The sequence below is a fragment of the Leptopilina boulardi genome, unplaced genomic scaffold (assembly GCF_019393585.1).
Source record: "Leptopilina boulardi isolate dan_hultmark-lab unplaced genomic scaffold, ZJU_Lbou_2.1 LbouV2_210, whole genome shotgun sequence".
Classification (NCBI taxonomy): Eukaryota; Metazoa; Arthropoda; class Insecta; order Hymenoptera; family Figitidae; genus Leptopilina; species Leptopilina boulardi.
The window spans coordinates 329,746-348,231 of NW_026137764.1; the positions used below are offsets into that span (position 1 = coordinate 329,746).

Consider the following 18,486-nt stretch of genomic DNA (forward strand, 5'->3'; position numbering starts at 1 on the left):
CGAAGGTCATCGTAATTTATGTAAATTCACAGAAGGTGATAGAAGGTCATCGAATGTCATAGAAGATCATGGAATGTTCTCGAAATTCATAGAAATTCTGAGAAGGTCATCGAAGGTCATGGAAGGGTATTGAATGTCATTGAAGGTCATCGAAGATTATCGAAGGTTGTAGAAGGTCAGAGAAGGTCATTAAAAGTAATAGAAATTCACAAAAGGTCATCGAAGGTCATCGTAATTTATGGAAATTCACAGAAGGTGATAGAAGGTCATCGAATGTCATTGAAGGACATGGAATGTTATCGAAGGTCATAGAATTTTTTAGAAATATATGGAAAGATTTAGTAACTCACGTAATGCTCTAGAAGGTCATAATTAAATTTGTAACAATTTGCGGAGTACCATTTTTTTTGTTTTAAATAGATCCCTGCCTGTTTTACCGACGTGAAAAAAAAGTTCTAGAATGTTGTGGATGGTTTTCAGTTGTTATTGAAAGATCTGGAAAAGCATAGGTAAGTAAGGTTAGGTACATAGAGTGGGTATATAAGAAGGTGTCGAGCGGCCTATGATCAGTTCAATTTTCTGAGCCATTGAGTATGGTGCAAAAGTGCAAGTATAAATATATAATATTTATTAAAGTCCTAAAGTGTTAGTTAACTATAAAGTGTTAGTGTACCGGAAAAGACTAGTGAACTGTAAAGTCCTAGTGTACCCCGAATAACATAGTGAACTGTAAAGTCCTAGTGTACCCCGATTAACCTAGTGAACTGTAAAGTCCTAGTGTACCCCGAATAACCTAGTGAACTGTAAAGTCCTAGTGCCCTTCCTCAAGACCTAGTGAACTCGTATGTCCCAGTGTACCTTAAGGAACTAGTGCAAAATGATACTTAAAGAGTGTAAGAATCTCCTTTCTGACATTGAGATTGCCCTTAAGTTGATGCTGTCGTTGGGTTATGCACCCTTAGACCAGATCAATAAATGGATGAACGTGTGCTCCAGGTGTCTGCGGACGGTGCGGAGGGAGCTTTACCGTCAACCTTCACGGAGTAATGGTCAGAGACGTCAATGTCTTAATATTATTGGAAATTTAACTTATTTTAAACTGCAATTTGAGCAACTCTTGAAACAAGGAAGTGGGATTCCATCGAAACAGAGAAAGATTGCAAATCCAGAAGAAGACATAACCCAACGTGTACAGTGGGTTGATCTAGACCATGCGTTTGGAAACCGAGTGAGAACATCCACCATTATCAACCTTGAACACAAGGATGTCCGTGCTTTTTTCGTAGATGTCGCTGTACTCTTTACAGACTACATTGGAAGGCTCTTGCGTGAACATAAAGCACTCAAGGTCAATACTGTACTCACTGCAAAATTTCGTAAGCCTGTTGATAATAATCAAGAAGATCGGGTTGAAGAGTTTACCTTTAAATCTAAAAATCAAGAGATTTATGCATCATCTAACCTTAAAACGATATTTGATGCTCATGTTCAGAACCCCATTGTTAGAGAAGCAGAGGAATTTGAAGAGAAAGACTCAGGATGGACGCTACACTCGATTGTTAAATTAGATGTTAATATTAACAAACTGAATCCAATGAGGGGTAGTTCTTATATCAAGTTACCCAAGTATATTGAGAGTAAAAAAGCATGCATCAATGTAAAGAACCAGGACAATCAATGCTTCAAGTGGGCCATTTTATCAGCACTACATCCTGTTACTCATCACAGACATACATATCGTGTTTCCAACTATAGACCATTTCAAGATACACTTAATTTTAATGATATCACATTTCCAGTTGGAAAACACCAAATTAAAAAATTTGAAAATCAAAATGACGTCTCAATCAATGTATACGGTCTCATTTTAAAGAAAGGAATGTTCTCTATTATCCCGTTGCATTTAACATCTAATAAAAAGAATCAGCATGTCAATTTGCTGCGAGTGGAAGAATGCTACTGGAACGATGACAGTAGTGATGAAGAAGTTGAAGAAGATGATCAAAAACAATCTTTTGCAAACCAAAACTTTCATTACGCGTGGATTAAGGATCTGTCACGCTTAGTAAGTAGTCAATTGTCTAAGAAAAAAAGTAGGGCATATATTTGTGATCGGTGTCTACATTACTTTTCACAAGAGGAAAAGTTATCAACTCACATGGAAGATTGTGTAAAAATAAACGAATGTAAAATTGTTCTTCCTCAACCTGGAAAAAACTTTGTTGAATTTACCAACTTTAAAAATTGTGAAAAAGTACCCTTTATAGTTTACGCGGACTGTGAATCTCTTCTGAAGCCTGTCACACAAGATCAGAATTCAAATCAGTCCAACACTGAAGTTATTCAAGAGCATCAAGTGTTTGATATTGGCTATTACTTGAAGTGTAGTTTTAATAGCACCCTATCATTTTATAATTCTTGTCCTGAGAATGTTGATCCAGCAAAATGGTTTGCCCTGGAGTTGCAGCGAATAGCGTTAGAGTTTGAACAGATTCTATCAATTCCAGTGGCTATGTATCAACTAACAGTTGCAGAAAAAGAAGACTTTGTAAGTGCAACAGTTTGTCATATTTGTAAGAAGCCTCTGAGTCCGCGTCAGAGGAAGGTACGCGATCACTGTCACCTGACTGGAAAATATCGTGGGGCTGCACACGAGCATTGCAACCTCAATTATCAAGATTGTAGTGTGGTACCAGTAGTTTTTCATAACCTGAGTGGATACGATGCTCATTTCATCATTAGGGATGTAGCAACACAATTCGATGGAAAAGTTAAAGTTCTAGCTTTGAATAAGGAAAAATACATTTCTTTTACGAAATATGTTAAAGATACGAGGATCAAATTCCGGTTTATAGATTCATTCAGGTTTCTTGCTGCATCCCTAGAGAAGTTAGCATCGTATCTCACTGAGTACCCGTGTGTAAATGCAGAGTTTTCTGGTGTAGAAAAAGAAAAAATTAGTTTGTTAACGCGAAAAGGAGTTATGCCTTATGAATATCTGGATAAAAAAGAAAAACTTAGCGAAACACAACTACCAACGAAAGAAGAATTTTACAGCACATTGAACGACTCAACGATTACTGACGATGACTATAAACATGCGCAAAACGTATGGTCAGCATTTGCGTGTGAAACGTTAGGTGACTATGTAAAACTGTACTTGAAATCTGATGTTTTGCTTCTTGCTGACGTTTTTGAGAGTTTCCGCGATCAGTGTTGTCGTGTTTATGAATTAGATCCTGCGCACTACTATACAACACCAGGCTTGACGTGGGACGCTATGCTCAAGTATACAAATGTACGACTAGAACTCCTCACTGACGTTGATATGCTGTTAATGATTGAACAAGGCAAACGAGGTGGTGTGAGTCAGTGCTCTAACCGCTACTCAGCCGCCAATAACAAATATATGACAACATACAACAAAAGTGAGGAGAGCGTCTACATTGTGTACTTGGATGAAAATAACTTGTATGGCTATTCCGATGGAAAATGTCCGAAAATATGTCAATGTTAAACTCGTAACGAAATGGGAGGGTAGGTATGGAGCTGAAGCTTTGATAGCTAAACCAAATTTCCAAAGTCGAGCGATTTTTAGCGAAAATCTTATTGCTGTTGAACTGAGAAGATTGGAAGTTTTGTTTAACAAACCAATCTACGTTGGTCTTACTGTACTTGATGTGTCTAAAATACTTATGTATGAATTTCATTATGACTATATGCAACAAAAGTATGGTGAAAATTGTAAATTATTGTACACGGATACGGATAGTTTCATCTATGAATTAAAATGTAATGACGTTTACGAAATCATTAAGCAGGACATCGACAAATTTGACACCTCCGATTACCCTATAGACAATGTGTACGGAATGCCACAGGTCAACAAAAAAGTGTTAGGTCTTATGAAAGATGAATGTAGCGGTAAAATCATAACCGAGTTTGTTGGCCTGCGGAGTAAAATGTACAGTGTACGCGTGAATGGTATCGATCATGTTAAAAAAGCAAAGGGATTAAAATCAAATATTATAAAGAAAACTATTACTTTCAACGATTTCAAACAATGTCTTCGAGAAAATAGTAAACAAACGCGAATGCAACATCTTATTCGGTCACGATTACACAATGTAGAAACAATTCGACAAACATAACTTGCTCTTAGTCCATATGACGATAAGCGTTGCTTACTACCAAATACAACTGATACTCTTGCATGGGGACATTATAGAATAAGAGAAATAGAGAGAGAGAAAATGATGTGGAAGAATGAGAGAGAGGGAGAGGTGTTTTCTTTTTGTAATATAAACTGTTAAATAAATAAACGCCTAATGTAAATATTTTATATTTATAAATTTTATTTTATTCATTAAAAACCTTATACCTAGTACCATAATACAATTTTAAATATATATATATATATATATTCATAAAATGATTTAACGTTGATGTAACATTGGTTCAAAGTTGCTTTAACGTTGATTTAACGTTGCTATAATGTTGATTTAACGTTGATTTAACGTTGATTACAAATCTGTATTATCTATCCAACTATTGTGCGTATTATCAAATCCTAACCATTTAACATAAAGTTGATTACCGCGTCTTTTCAATACTTTTTCTACTAAATAAATATCGGGATGTTTAACTTTGAGTAATTCAAATTCATAAAAGCCTCCAGCAATGGGTTCATTTTGATAATCCTTTATCTTGTAAGTGACTGGAGTTGTAGGCATAACACGATCCACAGTAAATATTTCTGTCGTCCAGTTGGGAGTGTATCCTTTCTCGAATGTGTGCTTAAACTTGCTGACACGGACTTTGTCACCCACATTTAACTTTGGATGTTTCATGGGTATTTTTCGTAGTGCAATAAAACGCCGCTTGAGGTCCTCTACATCAGCAGCAGTGACGTCTTTTGGTTTCATACCAATTGTTCGATGTATTGTTCCGTTGTACTGCGAGACAAGTTGCGGTAAAATGTCTATCCACTTGTAGGTTCCCCTTAGATTAAATTGTGGCCACATCTTGTTTTTAAGGGTACGATTAAAACGTTCAACAATAGATGCTTTTAGATTACTATGTGTTGAATACAAGTGAATGCCGTGACGTGACATTAGACTTTTAAAAGTTGTATTGTAAAATTCTTTTCCTTGATCGGTGTGTAAATTTTTTGGAACACGTCCTTTCTCAAGTATGGATTCCATTGCTGCAGTAACATCTTTGGCACTTTTACTTTTAACAGGAACGGCCCATGCATATTTTGAAAATGTATCGATTACTGTAAGCAAGTACTTGTAGCCTTTGTTTCCTTTGGCGTAAGGTATCATTTCCACTAAATCTGCCTGCCAAGTCTCATCAATACCACGCATTTGCACACGGCGACGTGGATAGTTTTTTCTAGCCGGTTTGTGAAGTTCCATCACTACTGACAACTTTTTGTCGTTCATTTTCCAAAACGCTTAAACGAGTATCCAATTCTTTAAGAATTTCAGCGTTTCGATATGATAAATCTTGATTTATTTCACGTTCCAGGTTAATTAGTCTTGCATTAACAGAGTCTTCATGAATTTTTAGTAACAGGTTAGTGTCATCAATCTCTTTCCTCTGTGAAGATGTGACTTGATACAGTAGACGTACTTCGTTCTCTATCATATGCCGTGTCAGTTTCAATGTCACTGCGTCGTCTTCGGCTACAGCCGCAGCAACGTTGCAAATTCTTTTGCCTTCTATGTCGTAGTTACCATCCACGTTGACTTTGAATCCTACACCAGGTGGTCCACGGCTGGCTATAGTTGTTGATGTTGTTCTTTCCAAATGGCGTCCAAACACGTCAAGACTCATTTTTAAACTGAGCAATATTGATAAAAATCACGATTAATATATGATTCCTGATTCACGAAGTTCTTCAATGATGGAAATTATTTCATTCTTGTGACTACGATTTCCAGCTGCTTGAGATGCAAGTAGTAGACGAAGTCGGTCTACCAGCTCATTCGGATCATCCCAGTAGACGTAGTCAGTGTTGACATTTTTTCTATTTGTCATAAACTTGGGTAATGTACCGCCACTGGTTGAGGACCGTCTGCGAGATGTAGGTATCAATTTGGCAATAAAATTTTTATACTTGAGACTCCTGCTGGTATGAGTCGGACCATTGGGACTGTAATTTTTCTTGTGTGCATTGGTGTCAATTAAAATCTCCTTGTATGTGTTGAGATCAGCATCACTTATTAATGACTCATCAGGAGTTTGTCGAAACAGCAGTTCCATTAGACCAACAGTTTTAGGGTAACGTTTACCACCAACGTCAATGTACTGTCCCTCAAAATGAATAGGTGTATCACCAATCATCAGAGTACCATTATCGAGTTTTCGAACGCCGTAAGTCATATCCAAGAATTGTTTGCGATTTTGTTGCAACATTCTGAGAAATTTATTTGTTAAGTAATCATAAGTTTCAGGACTTTTTGGCGTTGATGCTGTTGCATCATGAGTGTCAAGCAGAGTTTCATCTTCTTCCTCATCCGTAGCAGTTGCAAAGGAAGCATTATCCTCTTCTTCTTTTTTAACTTCATGTTTTGTAGGTTCTGCTTTTACTCGCGTTGGATTATGTGACATTTCAACAAGTTTTTGTAGTGGCACAACTATCGGTTTAAATGTTGTACTTAAAGTTTGTTCAGCAGCTTCTTTGCCCAGCTTGAGCGTTCGATGTTTACGTCGAATCGCCTCGCTGGCTTTGGCAATTTGATAAAGGACCTTCTTTTCTTTTTGAAATGCTAACATTGTGCTGTCAAGGTCAGTACTAACGCAATACGATGCATATTACTCGTATTTATAGACCAATAAAGCAGTCAAAACCTTTTCTGTATCTGCCCTCATTTATATCACTGTCTTTATCAATAACAAGAAATCCATGTTTGTCGAGATTCCAACAAGCTGCACATAATTCACGAAATTGTGTGTATGACATATCGGTATTTACATGATCATCATAAACGTGTTTCAGGTTTTTTTCATCCTGGCGAAAAAGCACTAGCAAGTTTACATTATCACGAACTAGATGCTTAGGAATACGTGCATACGATTGACACAAGTAAAAACTGTCTACGTGACCATGTCTACCCATACAGAAAAAAGCTCTAATGTTGTCTTGCTTTTCACAGGCAACATCATCAAAGACAATAATTGAATTTTGTCGAGCTTCACTCGGTAATATTACTTCTTCATGTTCGCTAAACGGGTAGTACTCTACACCTTTTAAAATTCTCTCTAGAAATTTATATTTTGGTTGCTTTAGAGATTTCGAGTAAATGTAAACGTTGTCAAAACGCAAACCATTCGGGTGTAAAATGAGGGCAAGCAGAGCATTTGTTTTACCACAATTAGATGGTCCACAAAAGACAGCACGAATGCTGTTGGGGAGTAAGTTGCTGTGACGTTTTCTCTTAACAGACTCATGCTGAATGATATTATCAAAATTGACAACAGGAAGCTTAACCTGTTGTGTCTTGAACCGCATCTTGACTGTTACTGCCTGAAAACGTATAAATACAGCACTTAAATAGACTCTCCATCAGTTATCTGCATACCTCCATACAGTGCGGAATGATTATACACTGCAGAAAACAAAGAGCTGCTCTGCATCGTCGTAAACGTCATCAGTGCGGTAGAGGCCTCGTCAATAAGATTATAAACAATTTACCGTTTGAATTGCATTTACCTGGGTATCAATACTGCGGACCAGGAACAAAACTTGCCAAACGTCTTGCGCGCGGTGATCCCGGTATTAATCCACTAGACGCAGCGTGTAAGGAACACGACATTGCCTATTCTCAAAATCGGGAAAACATAGCGGCAAGAAATTCTGCTGATAAAGTTTTGGCTGATAAAGCGTGGCAACGTGTTTTTGCCAAAGACGCTCAGTTCAGTGAAAAGGCAGCAGCGTTGGCAATAACAAACGTAATGAAGGCTAAATCAAAATTAGGGATGGGTCTAAAGTCCAGGAAGCGAAACAAGAAAAAGATAAAGCGAAAGACTTTAACAAAACCCAAAAGCAACAGAGTGACCTTGAGAAAGGTTGTTGTTGCAGCCAAGAAAAAGATGATTTCTAGAGGAGATGCAAAAACGGCTATTCAATCGGCACTTCAGGGTGCACAGGATTTCGTTAAATCTGCTGGTGGAAAAGAAAATGTTCATCAACCACGCATTCTACCTATACCTTCAAAAGTGGGTGGTTTCTTACCTCTGATACCTGTCTTTGCTGGCCTTAGTGCACTTGGAGCTTTATCTGGTGGAGCAGCTGGAATAGCAAAGGCTGTAGGTGATGCAAATGCAGCCAAACAGCAACTTCAAGAGGCACAACGACATAACAAAACAATAGAAGCTATAGCCTTAGGGAAAGGCTTACACCTAAAACCTTATAGAAAAGGTTTAGGTTTACATTTGAAACCGTATCATCGTGGAAAGGGAATTCGTGTAAAACGAGTGACAAAAAAAAAAGCTCGTAAAATTACCACGTCATGCACTCACAGACGCTAATTTGTACGAATACGCCAAAACAGTGAAAATTCCTCACTTTCGTGGTGTTTTTATGCGTAATGAACTACCTTTATCTGGACTATTATACAGAGAAACGGCTATCGTGAATCTCGATGATAAAGATGGTCCTGGAACACATTGGGTTGCATATAAAAAGTTGGGCAACACTGTCTTGTACTTTGACAGTTTTGGAAATCTTCGACCACCTACGGATCTGGTAAAATATCTTGGTTCTGGAAGCAAAATACAATACAATCATGAAAGATATCAAGACTATGACAGTGTTAAATGTGGACACTTGTGTTTGAAATTCCTATGTGGACAACTTGAAAATAATACTAAAAATGTACTCTATATAAGTCAGTGACTCAGAAAGTTGAGTCAGTAGAGAGTGCAAGCTCATCATGGATGAATCTTTTACTCTAACGCTTTCTGGTAACACTTCTGTACTGGAAGCCGTGTACTTTCCTCCAAAGAACTCTCATCATTCAAAAGTTATGCACTTGGTCTCGTGGAGTTGCTCACATTTAATGCAATACCCAACATTGAAGAAGGAAAGAACAATAAATTCTACATTGGAAATACAGTTGTGAATATACCTACGGGTAGCTATGAAATTGAGGATATTAACAACTACGTGCAAAAGATAGCAGCACGTGCTGGTATTGAAATACAGATTAGACCAAACAACAATACTTTACGCAGTGAAATTCATTGCAACCGTGAAATAAATTTTCAACACAAGGATTCAATTGGACGTCTCCTGGGATTTACACCACGCATTCTGAAGGCAAACATTACTCATACTTCAGATTTACCAGTCGCTATTCTCAAAGTGAATGCTTTGCGAGTGGAATGTAATATAACAACAGGTGCATACATCAATGGCAGAATAAGTCACACAATACACGAATTTTTCCCCCTTGTTCCACCAGGATATAAGATTGTGGAATTGCCAACACATGTCATTTATCTTCCGTTAGCCGTGAAGACAATACACAATATACAGCTGCGCATAATCGATCAGGACGGTGATTTAGTCAACTTTCGTGGAGAAGTTATAACTATACGGCTACACGTTAAAACACTGTGATGGGTATTGTATACAACAGTAAAGAGGGAGGAGGAACAAAAAGTTTTATAAATTACCCAAAATGTCAAAAAAGCGTCAGTTTGAAACCACTTCGCAAAGTGTTAACACCTCAGAACGAGACTTTCCTGAAACAACTAGGACTCAAAATCGTACCTCGTGGAAAAAAGATTCAAACGTCCTTTCCAAATATTGATTTTCTCTGTCTGTTGCAATAAACGCAATGGAAAACGTCTTGAACATTCACACAGGTGTTCAGTTTGATGAGTCTGTTTCACATTACGAAATTCACGCTCATCAACCATATGCATCCTCATCAACTTACAACAACAGCGATGAAATAGGAATTGCTATTCAACATCAAGATTTGTGTATTCTACCTAGCAAAAGTACTTTGCACGTATCTGGACGTTTGACAAAAGCTGATGGAGTTACAGCAACTGCAGCAACAACTCTAGTTACCAACGCCATCTGTTTTCTATTTGATGATATTCGTTATGAGCTCAATGCTATTGAGATTGATCATTGTAAAAATGTTGGTCTCACGAGCACGATGAAGGGATATGTATCACTTACATTGGGACAACGTAATCTCTTGGAGAATGCAGGCTGGATCGATTCAACACTTGCCAATAATGATGGATATTTTGATGTCACAATACCGCTAAGTTTGATCTTGGGTTTTGCTGAAGATTATCAAAAAGTAATTGTAAACGCAAAACATGAACTTATCATGACGCGTGCACGTAGTGACATCAATGCAGTTATTCAAGGACAAGACATTGAACAATTCAAGATAACACTTTACAAGATTGAGTGGATGATGCCATATGTAATGGCTGCTGATCGTCAAAAAATACGTTTACTGCAATCAATTGAGAAAGATTCATTCATTACAATGAGTTTTCGAGCCTGGGATTTGTATGAATATCCTTTACTCCCCACCACCTCAAAACATGTATGGACAGTGAAAACGTCTACGCAACTTGAAAAACCGCGTTACGTTTTGCTAGGTTTTCAAACAAGTAGAAAGGATAAACTAAAAAAGTATGCTAATCGCTTTGACCACTGCGTGACATTACAAATGTTAAATTATTTCTAAATTCTCAATACTATCCCTATGGAAATTTAAATTTGGATATTGAACACAACCAATTTGCATTGTTGTATGAGATGTATGCAAACTTTCAACGCATTTATTATGACAGAGAGCCGGAACCTTTATTAAAGAAAATTGATTTCAAGGATGCTGTCCCACTAATAGTCATCGATTGTTCAAAGCAAAATGAATTCCTTAAACAAGCTTCAGTAGATGTACGTTTGGAGTTTGAGTCAAGAAAAAATTTTCCTGCTGAAACTGCAGCCTACTGTCTCATTATACATGATCGTATCATTCAATACAAACCAATTAGTGGAGAAGTTAAAAAACTTGTTTAAACCTGCAATAGGTGGCAGTGGTTGGGGTAAATATTGGTTGTGGTGAGGGAAGAAGGTATAAAAGCAGAGACATACTCACCAAACATTCAGTATAATATCAACATGGAGTTCATTGTTGATGTTCAAGGCTTTAAGAAGCCATTCAACGAGTTTGTTTTCAAAGAACTGGCAATAATGCCACTCCAGGAAGACGCTCAACCTCTGGTGTACTTATTTGAACCACCATGTTCCTGGAAGTCTTTACCTGCACGTTACAAAAGTGAAAATTTGTGGTTAACACGTAATTACCATGGGATAGACTGGTCTGCAGGTGAAATACCCTATGAAGAAGTGAGACTTTTATTACAAGACATCCTAAGAGAAGCTCGTAGAATCTACGTGAAAGGTCTTGAAAAGAAGAAATGGTTGGAGGTGTTTGTAACTAACGTGTGCAACGTTGAAGAATTAGGCTGCCCTGCCTTGAAGAAACTACATAGTGCCATTCCTCCACTGTGTCATCACCATTGCCAAACCTGGTACCACAAGTGTGCAGTTCGCAACGTTATGGCTCTAAAAACTTGGTTCCTGAATCCTACTGCTACTACTACTACGTCATCAAGTACTCAGTGCATTATAGGCACTCTAGAGGATGATGATGATGATGATGATGTTCGAGACTCCTCTTCCTCTGGACATGATACTGTGGACACCAACCTGACTACGTTAAGAGATTATTATACAAGTTGTGATTCTATGTTTTAAAAGAAAAAAAATGTAAATTTTTAAATTAAGATTGTTCAATAAACCAGAAAAAAAAAAATAATAATTATCTTTTTCTTAATTATCCCAACCATTACATTCTAAAACATGCTTTGAACTGTTTCAACTTGCTTTAACCTGAGTTACTTGTTATTTCACATACATATTATAGAAAATTCTAACAATGTAGTCTGGGGAACTTTTGGAGTGGGGATAGCTCTTTCTATAAAAACAGGATACAACAAGGTTACTTTCAGTCTTAAAGTTGACAAGTGCTGTGACACATTATTCAAGAGAAAAAAATAACAAGTTTTTTTAAAAAAGTTTTTATACAAAATACAATGGCTACTACCAAGCTGGATCTCACTAAAATCAACAAAGTGTGCAACATGGAAGGTGTATTGCCTACGAAACCAATGTCTGAGTTGAGCCTAAAAAAAAGTATATGGTTTCCAAACTTCGACGAGTTGCCACTAAGTACGGTACCAGAGTGATAGCCGAATTGGATAACCAATTTGAAGTGTTTCTGCCTGGACGAATTGCAAAAGCCTTCGAGGAAGATCCTGATAACACGTTTGAGGACTTAGTTGAATCAGCTAAATTAAAAAACCTTTACATGTACTATTTTGGTGGACCCTACAATGTTTTTAAATTAAAAACTCATTAAAAAATGTATATTTCTGAAATATATTTCAATAAAGAAAAACAAATTATTATAATATAATTGTTATTTTATTTATTACTTATAACTCTATTTATATACTCAAAGTAAAAAGTAGTGATCTCAAAAACCGCAAGAAACAAAATTCAAGCGAATTTATTAATTTTTTCTCCACCATTTTGAATTCTAACCTCAAAATCGTAAATAAGCGACCTCAAAAACCACAAGAAACAAGATACAAGCAAATTTATTAATATTTTTCTCCGTCATTATGGATCCGACATTTTTTAATTATTTAATTCTTACGTCAAAATCGTAATAAGCACCCCCAAAAACCCCATGAAACAAGATTTAATCGAATTTATTAATTTTATTTTATCCGCCATATTGGAAAAACCCCAAGAAACAAGATTCAAGCGAATTTATTAATTTTTTTTATCCGCCATATTGGATCCACAATTTTTAATTATTTAATTCTAACCTCAAAATCGTAATAAGCGACCTCAAAAACCCCAAGAAACAAGATTCAAGCGAATTTATTAATTTTTTCTCCGCCATTTTGAATTCTAACCTCAAAATCGTGTTTAGCGCCCTCAAAAACCCCAAGAAACAAGATTCAAGCGAATTTATCTTTTTTTTATCCATTTTAAATTCTAACCTCAAAAATCGACTTTAACGACTTCAAAAATCCCAAGAAACATGATTCAATCTAATTTATTAAATTAACAATTTTTTTTAACCCAAAAACATGTGTATTTATTTTTTATTCATCTAAATTTTATATATATATATATTTTTTTTTTAAAGTTTATTATATTTTTTTGTATTTCTTTTTAGTCTTTGAAATTCGGTTTTTTTCAAAATGAATTTTAAAAAATAAGGTAAAAAAAATTAAGGGGACTTTCTGGTTTAGAATTTCAAAAAAATCGATTATTTTTTTTTTGCTTAAAAATGTTCCATAGTATCATAGAATTACTGTCCCAAAACGTTTTTTAAAAAATATGTACAAAAACAAAAGTTATAACAATATTTATGACGGTATGTATTTCAACAACAATCTACAGTTATCTTATTTACATATTTGGTGTTCCTCTTTTATTGATATTAGCTTGAAACATGTTACTCGAGGGTTTTTGGGGTCGCTGATTACGAATTTGATGTCAGTTTTTGAAAATACAAAATGGCGGATCCAATATGGCGGACGAAAAAATAAAAATTTAACCGGATTTGCTTAAAACTTGTTATTCGGGGGTTTTTGGGGTCGCAAGTTTTAAGCAAATCCGGTTGAATTTTTATTTTTTCGTCCGCCATATTGGATCCGCCATTTTGGATTTTCCAAAACGGACATCAAATTCGTAATCAGCGACCCCAAAAACAGCTGGATACGAAGTTCTGTTGTAATAAAAAGTTGTTTGATATTCATGACTCAATGAATTATCTTATGAAAACTTTGAACGCGTTTTTCTCGAAAACTCATTTTTCAAACTGGTACAGAGCTTTTCTCGAAATCTATCGAACCGATTTTGAAATCCCAAAAAATTTTCGATTCTTTATTTAAAAAACTGGTGCCTAAACCTCTAAAAACTCATATTTCTACCCCCTGTGTTTTTATATGGAGGTAAATTGACCCAAAAACACGGCGTTTTTGCGAGTTTTTGAGAAAAATGTACATAAAAAATAAAAAAACCTTTAAAAAAATCGTTTTTGAGGTTTAGGCACAAGAATAAATCCTTATGAAGAGATTCCCGTTTGGAACTTGAATTTATGTATTACAGGTTGCCCGGAATCTAACGTACCAAAAAAAAGGTATCTTTTGGAAGACGCCACCTACAGCTATGAAATTGAACTAAATACACTCAAACATATTTTTTAAATTTTCTCTACGCAATGTGCTACAATGTCCAAAAATAGTTTTTACAATTTCTTTAATACTGTTCTTACAATAAAAGTTTTAAAACCTTCCTTTTTTGTCAATTCTAAACCAGAAAGTCTCCTTAAGTACTATATAAAATAATTTTACTTAATTTTTTTATTTTACAAAATTTTTTTTTTTACATTTTTTTTTTTGTTTTTACTTTATGTGTGTGAATGTGTATGTGTTTTAATTATTATTTCCCAAAACTTTTGTTTTTTTAATTACGTCTTGATCTTTGGGCAACTGTTTTCGTTTTGAACAATTTTCCTTGTATTCATCATCATCATTATTATTAATTTCTAATAAATCTTTTAAAATAGATTGTAATTCATCAGGTGGTACATTTACTAAATCGGAAGATGGGAGTGATTCCACTGTTTGTCCCGACTTCCGATTTAGAGATACAGGTGAAGTTTTTTTAATATTCGACGATGATGATGGTAATGATGATGATGATGATGAATACAATGATGATTGTGATGATGGTTTTGAAACCGGTGGCTGTCCGGAAAATAAGCGACGAATTGGCGGTTTTCCTGACGATGTACGAGAAGGCAGTGCGGCAGTTCGTGGTGGCAGTGCAGAAGTACGTGGTGGTAGTGCCGTAGTACGTGGTGGTAGTGTCGTAGTACGAGGAAGTAGTGATGGTGGTGGCATAACAATTGAAGAAGAGCGAGGGGGTGCTAATGGTGGCATCTCTGAGGAGGCCTCAGGAGGAAGTGTATGTGGGACCTCATCTTTTTTTTTCCTCTGGTGAAGATGATGTAGAAGAAGAGGAAGTTGACGATGATGACGATGATGAGGAAGATGAGACTCTATTTATCATATGTTGTGGCAGTGTAGGATTCGTCTGAACCTATAAAACAAAATTAATAAAAAATTATTTTATTTTTGAACTAAACTTTTTTTTTCTTTGTTTTATTTGATTTTATTTTACAAAAATTTTATTTTGATTAATTTTATTTTAAATGATTTTATTTTATATTACATATATATTTCATTTTTTTACTTTATTTTACTTCATTATTTTATTTTACCTTGTTATTTTTATTTTATTTTGATATTTTACTTTTACTCTTTTTTTAATTTAACTTCATGATATTTTCCTTTTACTCTTTTTTTTATTTAACTTCATGATATTTTCCTTTACTTCTTTTTTATATACTTGATTTTATTTTACATTATTTTATTTAACTTTATATTATTTCACATTATTTTATTATTCTTTATTTTACTTTATTTTATTACACTTTTATTTTATTTGTTTTTTATTTTTACTCGTTTTTTTCACATTATATTAATATACATTACTTCTTTTTTTTAATTTCACTTTATTTTTATAAATAAGATTAAATATTTTTTTTTAACATACCTTCGACTGCCACTCGAAGAAGGCCTCTAGGGGTAAACTAATTACAATTCGACGATCCGCGCACCGGCCACAACATTGACAGCTACATTGTTTATTCCTCCTGCACAAAAAAAACACTATTTTTTAATATATACATATGTGACGCGTCGCGAAGAAAGTGTCCTTATAAGTAAAAAAAAAATATAGGTTATATTTATGACAGTTTTACCTTTATTAAAAATTTCTTTTCGTTTTTGCATCATCAAAAAAATCACGTTTTATTGATTATTTATTATTATTGGAATATAGAAAAGACTTAAATATTTTTAATAAAATTTACATTAAAGAAAAAGTTTGCATTAAAATTTTATCCTCTTTGTGTATTTTCATTTTTAAAATTCCAAAATATAACCTATAATTTTTTTTTACTTCTAAGGACACTTTCTTCACGTCACACATTTTTTTTTCTTCATATTTTCACTTTTTACTTACTTTTTTAATATCTTTCCACTCTCTTTTTTCTTTCCTTTCTCCCCTTTCCTCCTTTCCTTTTCTCTTTCTATTTTCCTTCCTTTCATAATTTTTTTTTTTATTCTTCCTCTTCACACTTTTTTTTTATCTGGACACTAAATACACGACGACTCACGACTAGCTGACTGACTGACAACTTTCTTTTAACTTGACAGGAGACCACACACGACTGACAGACGGACGTTTTTGACATTGTTGCGGCCGGTGCGCTTATATACAGGGTGATTTTTATGTTCCGGACCCCCAAAATATCTTGAAAGGAAATAGTTTTTGAGAAAAATGTTGTATACAAAAGTTGTCGGGTTGAAAAAAATCTATTAAATTGTATAATTAAAAAACGGGCCCAGGGCCTTATGTGGGCCCTACAGACAAAAAAGTAAATTTTTTAAATGGAACCAAGTATTTTCAAACTCAGATTCTTGTAGCCAGTGATTTCCTCTTTTCAGACATGTGGTAACTTGTGGGCCCAAAGTTAAATTTGGGCCCAAAATTCGATTTTTTGTGGATTTAAAGGTGATTTTAGTGTAACTTAGTTCCAAGGGGTTTTCGGGGTCCCTGATTACGAATATGAAGTCAGTTTTTAAAAATTTTCAATAGCGGACCCAAAATGACTAATTAAAAATGAAAAAAATTAAGGGAAATTATGAAACTTCTTATTTCAGACTTATCTAGCCTTCTAATTGTTAATTAAATGTTACTTTTATTGCTTTCAAATTAGTATCATAAACCTTGAGGTAGAAAATTAGATTTTTACAAATTTTAAATTTAGGGGCTTATAAGGCCCAAAATTCGATTTTTTGTGATTTTAGTGTGACTTAGTTCTAAGGGGTTATTGGGGTCCCTGATTACGAATCTGAAATCAGTTTTTAAAAATTTTTAATAACGGACCCAGAATGACTGATTAAATATGAAAAAAATGAAGGAAAATAATGAAACTTCTTATTTTAGACTTATTTAGCCTTCTAATTGTTAATTCAATTTTACTTTTGTATCATAAACCTTGGGGTAAAAAATTAGATTTTTACATATTTTAATATTTAGGGGCTTATAAGGCCCAAAATTAGATTTTCTTTGGTTTTAAAGGGGATTTTAGTGTGAATTAGTTCTAAGGGGTTCTTGGCTCTAAATTTACTATCCTTTGGGGGCAAAAAGGAAGATTGGTTTATTTTCAAATTTAAATTTTGGGGGCTTATGGGTTCCAAAATTGGATCTTCTGTGGTTTTAAGAGTTATTTTAGTTTAAGGGAACTTTCTGATTTAGAATTGAAAAAAGACACGTTTTAAGTATTATGACGTGTGGAATAACCGGTACACTTAACCTGATCTTAAATTCAATTGATCTAAATTTTAATCTATTCACATTTTAAACTAACTAAATTTTAAGTTGTGTAAAAGTAATGTGCAATTATCAATCAGCAGGCTAAATAAGATTAAAATAAGAAGTTTCACAATTTTTCTTAAGTTTTTCATTTTTAATCAGTCTTTTTGGGTCCACTTTTTTGAATTTATAAAAACTGGTGTCCGATTTTTAATCAGGGACCAAAAAATCCCTTGGAAATAAGTCACACAAAATAACTCTTAAAACTACTGAAAATCTAGTTTTGGGCCTTATAAGCCCCTAAATATTAAAATTTGAAAAAATCTAATTTTTTACACCAAGGTTTATGATACTAAATTAAAAGCAATAAAAGTAACATATTGTATTAACAATTAGAAGGCAAGTCTGAAATAAGAAGTTTCATAATTTCCCTTAATTTTTTTCATCTTTAATTAGTCATTTTGGGTCCGCTATTGAAAATTTTTAAAAACTGAATTCAGATTCGTAATCAGGGACCCCGAAAACCCCTCGGAACTAAGTCACACTAAAATAACTTTTAAAACCAAAGAAAATCTAATTTTGGGCCTTATAAGCCCCTAAATATTAAAATTTGAAAAAATCTAATTTTTTACCCCAAGTTTTATGATACTACATTTACAGCAATAAAAGTAACATTGAATTAACAATTAGCAGGCAAAGTAAGTCTAAAATAAGAAGTTTCATAATTTTCCTTAATTTTTTTCATTTTTAATTAGTCATTTTGGGTCCGTCATTGAAAATTTTTAAAAACTGACTTCATATTCGTAATCAGGGACCCCGAAAACCCCTTGGAACTAAGTTACACTAAAATCACCTTTAAATCCACAAAAAATCGAATTTTGGGCCCAAATTTAACTTTGGGCCCACAA

The 18,486-nt window shown here is 34.5% G+C and overlaps 1 protein-coding gene across 1 annotated transcript; it reads right to left on the minus strand.

The window, feature by feature from the left end:
- Positions 1 to 14,559: 14,559 nt before the first annotated feature.
- Positions 14,560 to 16,414, minus strand: LOC127278681 (uncharacterized). Its single transcript, XM_051300498.1, has 3 exons — positions 16,223 to 16,414; positions 15,752 to 15,851; positions 14,560 to 15,235 (listed from the first exon to the last, which is right to left on the minus strand). Exon 3 carries the CDS (start codon positions 15,073 to 15,075, stop codon positions 14,566 to 14,568), a length of 510 nt encoding a protein of 169 aa, XP_051156455.1. The 5' UTR covers positions 15,076 to 15,235; positions 15,752 to 15,851; positions 16,223 to 16,414; the 3' UTR covers positions 14,560 to 14,565.
- Between the last annotated feature and the right edge of the window lie 2,072 nt (positions 16,415 to 18,486).